General features: G+C 33.6%; 1 protein-coding gene across 2 annotated transcripts; it reads right to left on the reverse strand.

Moving 5' to 3' along the window:
* Positions 1–823: 823 nt before the first annotated feature.
* On the reverse strand, positions 824–5,627 carry LOC104118942 (monooxygenase 2-like). Of its 2 annotated transcripts, XM_070192004.1 has the most exons (6): positions 5,312–5,627; positions 4,917–5,063; positions 4,251–4,319; positions 3,893–4,058; positions 2,747–2,978; positions 824–1,544 (listed from the first exon to the last, which is right to left on the reverse strand). In XM_070192004.1, the coding sequence occupies exons 1-6, from the start codon at positions 5,404–5,406 to the stop codon at positions 982–984; spliced, it is 1,272 nt and encodes a 423-aa protein (XP_070048105.1). In that variant the 5' UTR covers positions 5,407–5,627; the 3' UTR covers positions 824–981. The 2 variants fall into 2 exon arrangements, with proteins under 2 accessions (XP_070048105.1, XP_070048106.1); XM_070192005.1 differs by lacking the exon at positions 4,917–5,063 and having other exon boundaries at positions 5,312–5,494.
* Between the last annotated feature and the right edge of the window lie 2,070 nt (positions 5,628–7,697).

The raw sequence follows: 7,697 nt of genomic DNA on the forward strand, positions 1-7,697 counted from the left end.
GTAAAACTAATGATTGCAATTATACAATTGGCACTTCAAAAGGTGGGTCAAGATTAATAAAAAAGATTTGAGGCTCAAATTAAGGAGAAAATCTACAAGGCTTTGATAGTCCAAATAAAAGTTAATGGATAAAAAAAAAGAGTTATGGAATTCAACATTTGTGCAAAACATTATTGTATAAATTTTTTATTGTTAAAAAGAAGGTATTATATCCATAATAAATTAATAATTGAGGTCGTCTTTAAGAGTAGTGTTACTCGAACCAAAAGATGAAGGTGTTAAAGTGAAATATAGTCTCTTAGATCCTCATCTCAGTCAGTATATCTAGCTTCGTTAGTTAAATTCTTAGGTGCCAAAGTTGCGGTGGAAGGGATAGAATCCCTTTACCCTTAACAATAAGAGTTGGATTCGAGTCTTGAGAATGAAACATATTCTAACAGGACGCGCTTCTCCAATGAATGGACTCACACAACAGGAATCCAAACTAATCGAACATCAAGTGGGAAAAAAATTAAATTTCATCAAAGGAGAATGTTGTATCCCCTGTAGGTTAGTTGTTCTATGAGTTATGTAATTCCTCTGTCCAAATGTAGGTTTTCGAGAGCCAGTCTATAATTTTGATTGTTAATTTAGACACGAAATTTTTAAATTTTTTAAAATAATATTTACATATTTGAAAACTACATAAAAATACTAAAAATCACAATACTTAATAATTTGAAGTATTTGAAAGACTTATGAATAATTATAATAAAATAAAAACTTGTTTGACTTACTGGAACCACATAAATTGGGAGGAGGGGAGTACTCGTTAATAGCACAGTTGAAAAATAAACTCCTTACATATGATAGAGTGACAACATTTGCAACATTAGCTTCCATACAAGCTAGTTCTTACAACAACTTTTTCTAACTGTTCTTTTTTAGGTGCTCTTACTCATTGATCATAATAGCAACAAACTAAAAGTTTACATCTTCACTTCAACCAGAGTAGGTCAATAGTTTCCCACAATCAAAATCACCCATTCTCAGCATAGTCTCAATGGTAAATTGAGCCAAGAATTTCTCTCTCAAGTAGCTAATCACCTTCCCATTACTTTCTTGTGCCAAACCAACCAAATATGAAGTGCTAATAAGGTTAAAAATCCTCCATCTTCTCTCTTTTGCATACTTCTCCAAACCAACTTTAATTCTATTGTAAAATTCATCATCTTCTAATTTCTCCATTCCTGTTGGTAATTTTCTTGAAAAAGTTTCAGCAATGCACCTAGCAAGAACCACACCATCTTCTAATGCTGAACATCCACCTTGACCAATATCAGGTGTCATTGGGTGAAGTGCATCACCAACTAGACAAGTGTTTCTTTTGACAATATTGTCTCTCATTAAAATATTCAATGGCGATCTTAATTTTAGTTTGGCACAATATAGGCTATCTAGGGAGGTTCTCTGTAGGATATTGTATGCTTCTTTTGACACGTTGCTGGCCATACTTAGCACAAATTGCTTCATTTTGACTGGACTTCCTTCTATCGATTCATCATCTGAGATGCATGCAATTCTAAAGCGTTACATGATAGACAGACAAAAAACTCAGAGATTATTGGTACAACACATAAATAAAAGGAAAAGAAAAAGAAAAGCAGACATCAAACGACAAAAGATCAAACGGAAAGGTCTGATTATCTCCTGTGAAAAGAGTGCATAAATAAACCAGTCGTACTTTCTTCGGTGGAAATTTTAGTGGGCGTTTGGACACAAGAATTCTAAGTTTAGGAAAAAAGTGAAATGTTTTTTTTTTTTTTTTTTTTAGTGAAATGGTATTTGAAAATTAGAGTTTGTGTTTGGACATAAATATAGTTTTTGATTGTTTTTGAATTTTTGTGAGTGATCTGAGTGAAAATTTTGAAAAATAATTTTTTGGAATTTTTCAAATTTTTGAAAAATTCAAAAATTTATTTTCAAGTGAAAATTGAAAATTTTATGGCCAAACAATGATTAAAAAAAAGTAACTTTTTTTCGAAAAAAAGTGAAAACAATGTCATGACCAAACATCGTCTTAGATACGTAAAAGCTTTCCCACGAAAGAAGTCATTTTTTATGAAATTATTTTACAAATAACATATATATCTTTTTTTTGAAATTCTTAAGCAATTTATTATAATATTAAAAATATGGACTGTGTTTTTATGAAATTGAGTCCTCAAAATTAATAATATTTTAAGTGTCTTCGAGCTACTTACATTTTTGTCCCAATTTATGTGGCATACTTTGTTTTTTGATTTGGTAAAAAAGAATGTCACCCGTCTATATTTAAAATAATTAAATTTAAAATTTTTATTTTATCCTTGGTGATCTTAATGACATGATATATAGTAACATAAATATTTATAATTTACTTTAAACACAAGTTTTAAGAGTTTTTCTTTCTTGAATTGGTGTCTAGTCAAACAAAATTACATAAATTGAGATGAAAGAATAAAGTTAAGATGATTGTAAGAAAACTTTCCATCCATAAAAAAGGAAGTCATTTTCCCCATTATGATAATATTTTCTTCGAAAAACAGTTTTAGTAACTAAATATCAGGAAATAACTTACTCATAGAATATTCCGTGGCAAAGCATTATCTTCCGTGGAAAAAGTAGAGTAATAAAATATTGTCTCATTTATCTTCTGTGGAAAAGATATACATCTCATTATCGACCTTTGATGCAGTACAGAAGCTAAGGGAGGTAGCAGGCTTACAGTTGACGGCAGACGGAGTAAAAGTGCAAAACCAGTACAAGCTCTTGTCATCACAAGGAAGGAAACCAATGCGAACTCCTCCTCCAAAATAAGAGGAGAACTTTGGCTCGAACCCGTGATATTCTGAATACTCAACATATCCCCGAATCGCTGAACGATTTGCATCAACTAGTTTCTGGAGGCCCATCCACTTGGCCACCACTGAGTTCACACCATCACATCCAATTAACACCTTCATGCAAAGCAGTATTGTTCAGTTTTTTCTTCGGGCCCAGTTAATTCGGATTTGTACGGCCTAAAATTAGGGGTAAAGCAATAGACCAACGTATAGGTTCAGTTGAAACTCTTCATATTTATCTTAACAAATTTATTTGACATATACAAATTATTAATTTAGAACTCAATAACTTAAAACCGCTAGAGTCCTGAATCCGTTTTAAATCTTGGGTCTGTCTCTGCCTAAGACCAATTAAAAGGAAAGTGCTCGAACCCAAGACCTGGGCGGAGGTATTCTATTCATCATCCCTATCTTTGGTGGTGATTATTCAGCTACACTCAAACAATGAGGCTGCCCTATTTTCTACAACTAATTTGTTGCTTGATTTTCTGAAGTTATAGGTTTAATTGAGGGTTTTTTATTTTAATTTTTTAAAATCAAAAGTCCATAACTTCACATATTGTCGTCTAACTAAGTTTTAAGTCGAAAAAGAAAATTTTGATATGATAGCGCTTAGTTGACAATAATATCTTATGAGGTAGCTTAGTCGTAATTTTTGGTGATTTTTTATTTTATGTGAAATATAGGGATAGTTAATACTCCATTCGTTCCAATTTATGTGAACCTGTTTGACTGGACACGGAGTTTAAGAAAAAATGAAGACTTTTAAAATTTGTGGTCCAAAACAATTCAAAAAGGGGCCAGAGTATATTTGTGTGGTTATAGAAACTTCTCATTAAGGGTAAAATTGTAAGTTTAAGCAAAATTATTTTCAAATTTAGAAAGAGGTCATTCTATTTTGAACGGACCAAAAAAGAAATAGGTTCACGTAACTGGAACACGGAGGTAGTCAGTAATCAAGGTTTCAGGTATGGGATTCTATATGAGAATTTAACCCCAGAAACATAAAAACAAGAATATATATTCACCTTGGTTCGAAGAACAGTTTTGTCAGCCAAATGTAGCAACTTGAATAGTCCAAAGTCTTGGATGGAAACAACGGGGGAAGAATACTTTATAGTTCCGGGAGGAAGTTGTTTCTCTAAAGTCTCCACTATCTCCTGTCTTTTCATACAACGGCTGTCGTAATCTCTACTGTATAACACGAAGAGTTGTGTTGTGAGATTTGACAAGTATGGTTATGTAACGAAATCATTTAATTTGGCTCAACCAAAAAAGAAAAGAAAAAAAGAAACATACAGCTGGAGAAAAAGAAACTAGATTGAACGTACAAGTTATATATGGAATGATCAATGCTCAAAATATCAAATTTAGAGTGTAGCTTACGGTTTCTTATTTGCATCTAGGGAAATCTGTGCAGTAGGCTTGCCTGAAACTGCTGAAAATGCCTCGAACCTACAGAAATTAAAGCTCATTAAATTCAAGCTGAGATATCAGTTCTCGAAGACATTAACAACTCTTTTCTTAAACGACTCGATCTTCGTCTGGAGGAAACAGAGAAGCAATGAAACGTAAATATTGGAGTTGCAATATAAACGGAAAATATATCCATCTTTAGCAATTACTTTTTACATGTTCTGTAAATAGTGGGGATAATTGAAAATGCAAGTTCCAAATTGAATGTAAGGGACATGCAGTAGCGTCCTTACTGCTGATACCTTCCTTCCAAAGTTTCCACACTAAAAAAAAAGTATTGAGCAAATACGTGACGCAGTCAACTAAAAGAATTCTTTATAGCTAGGAAGGAGATAGAGACAAATTAAAATGTTTTGTTGGCAGGTTACACTAAAGAAGAAACAACCAAACAATTCGTTGTTATAAACTGCATACGATCCACTGTTATTAGTTGCTAAATTGAGACAAGCGCTATAGACTATTCAAAAAGGTTATATAAATAGAGGTGGATTAAAAATTTGACATTTATGGTTTCTTCTAAAAATCTAAGTTAATATATAATAATAACCAAATTCAGCTTATGGTGGCCTTACGTACCGACTAAACTGGAGAGAATGTTGTCTAAGGGTGTCTCCAACGCCAAGAGCATCTAGTGCCCTCCAGGCGTTGGTCCATAAAGCAAGGGCAAATCCTGTTGTTCGTAAAGAGTCTGATGATTCCAACACTAAGCTCCGCAACCCCAGCCTAAATAACAAAATAACCATCAGTAGTTCTATTAAAAACACGTAAAGACCATGCATCAAAATATATAGGCGAATTTATTTGGTATCGAATTCATGTGTTCAACTGAATCTATTAAATCATTACTTAAAGTAATGAGGTTGTATAAAAAAACTGAATCCATTACTTTCATCAGTTTGAATTATGTATAGATCGAAAGAAACAAAAGAAAAGTAAATTAAAATGCATTAACTTTGGTACTCTTTCTATACCTGTGAAGTGCCAAAGAAGTGGCAAGTCCAGCAATTCCAGCACCTACTATGACAATGTCCTCATTTATCTCCATTTGCTCCTTTTGTGGCTGCATTCTGCTTTGGTTAGTGGTATTCCTGCTATATTATAGTAGTTCTCCAACTGATAATTGATTATTAAACTTTCACGGGCATTCCTTATATAAAGCTGTGACATTACGCTGTAGTCTTTCTTTAGTTGTTAAATATTCAAGTCAACCAAAAACGGAAAGATGGGATCGACCATAAGGGCGTATGTTCACCACTGAAGAGCTGTAGAGGGTCCCGAAGCAGATACATGAAACAAGAACCGTGTAAATGAACAGTACATATCCATTATTCACGAGAAAGAGCTAGGACCACATACAGTGACATAACTACAATATTAGGTACGGGTCCACAAGAATTGAGTAGCAATATTTTTAGTAGAAAATTCATTAAAAATATATAATGTTATTACAACCCAATAATTAAAATCGCAATTTTAGAAATCACAAATTTTAAATCTGAACCTAGCATATGCTCATATGGGAACCTCTTAAGCGGTTACCGTCTAGGCGTCTACCAATATTGCTACATAAAGTGGCTTTTGAAAGCTATGTTACGAGGGGTTAATATTTTAATGTTGGTACTTCGGAGTACTTGTCATTCATTCGGTCAGAAGGAGAGACGCGGTTCACTTGAAACAAGATTTAAGTCACACATAACTCAATCATAGCATAAAATTATGAGTTCAAGTTTTGTCATTGTAACTTGTACGTAATTTTTGCACCATCCGATTACGGTACTTACCTATTGCAGTAAGTGACATATCTTATTTTCAATATTGCAAATCCCTTATTTTGAGAAGATTCACTATAGATATTTTTTGATTGTCCTGAGAATATATGAAAGAATAAACTAATAGTATATATAACTTAAATGCTTAAAAATTAAGGATGTTAAGAAGTTCCTTTCATCTTCATCCACGTAATTTCCAATGATCATATCATCAAGATATTAAGGTTCACACCACTTAAATAGATATATGGACGTCTGATACATAGACGAAGAGTTATGTTTTTGAAAGTTGCTACACCTAGTGGTGTATGTAGAATTTTATAAATCAATATGACCTATTCTCTTTTTGAGTTCTAGGTTCATGATTTTCTATTTCTGTTTTAGGTTCACTTAATAAAATTTTAATGGGTCGTTTAGTTATCGGAAATAGAATATTGTTCCAATATAAAATTTGGGTTATATTTATGTATAGGGTAAAATTGGTTCACAATAAATATTCGAATGATAGAGTAATACGTACGTGTAATCAGGGACAGACGGAAAGTAAAAGCGAGTAAAAATCAAGACCGAGGACAACAACTTCGCTTGGCATCGGGTAGACCCCGAATGGAATATTATTAACGAGGGCAAATGAATATTTGCCACCGAATGACATTCTGTGAAGAATGTTACTCATTATTGAATACACAATCGTTACAGAGAATTTTGGCATTCATTACTTGGCGTTACATATTTATCAATGGCCCCCATTATTATCATTTAAGAAGGGCTTGATCCTAGGATCTTATTCCCTAGGTTTAGCTATAAATAGTGACTTCAACAGCCATTGTAAAACGCAAAAAATCTGACAAACTTATACTATACATTATTTCAAGCTAAATAATACTTTATTTTTTGTCTAACAGTATTCTTGTTGCTGTCTTTAGAAGCCTTGCTCCGGGAACCAAACTGTCTGCTCTTTATCTCGAATTCAACGCTAAGTCTTACATTTTTATTTAATTTATTTATTATTTTAGAATCAAATCGATTGGCTTATCTATAAACCACGCTATAAACTCAACTGTACCATTTTACGGGTAAATAATTTGGTGCCCACCGTAGGGCTTAGACAGTTGCGTAATTGAGTTGATCCTTGCATCTATTACTAATCTGTTTGATTCTTTATTTCTTAGCAAAAATCGTAAAAGATGGTAGTTAATGATGGCAACATCGCGCACAACTTTAAGGCACAAGAAAATCTGCCTCAACATGAGGATTCAATCAGCGACACCCGCAACGAGGAGGACGTAGCCACGCCGGTTCATAGCAGGCGATATCCACAACACGTAAGTGAGGCAACTCCTGATGATGACGAAGACGAGCACGTTCCGAATACTGTGAGGATTTTGAAAGAACAACAAAATTTCACTATGGGACATCTCTCACGGCAAGACCAGACTATGACAAAATTAAAGCAAGCACTGTTTGTCGGTGCTCCTATGTATCAAACAGCGCAAAGGGTTTATAACAACACCCCCAAGGGATGAGGTCGACTTCGACAAAGCCGGGGGGACCGACAGCGGATCTGGTAACAATAACGATAATGATC

The sequence above is a fragment of the Nicotiana tomentosiformis genome, chromosome 12, assembly GCF_000390325.3.
Source record: "Nicotiana tomentosiformis chromosome 12, ASM39032v3, whole genome shotgun sequence".
In the NCBI taxonomy this organism is placed as follows: Eukaryota; Viridiplantae; Streptophyta; class Magnoliopsida; order Solanales; family Solanaceae; genus Nicotiana; species Nicotiana tomentosiformis.

What these genes read in the sequence shown, in the direction of transcription:
- LOC104118942 (XM_070192004.1), bottom strand. Translation starts at nt 5,406, where the DNA reads ATGCAGCCACAAAAGGAGCAAATGGAGATAAATGAGGACATTGTCATA. An exon ending in CTAGATGCAAATAAGAAACC is followed by an intron (nt 4,059 to 4,250) that starts GTAAGCTACACT and finishes CGTGTTATACAG; the next exon opens with TAGAGATTACGACAGCCGTT. An exon ending in AAACTGTTCTTCGAACCAAG is followed by an intron (nt 2,979 to 3,892) that starts GTGAATATATAT and finishes CTTTGCATGAAG; the next exon opens with GTGTTAATTGGATGTGATGG.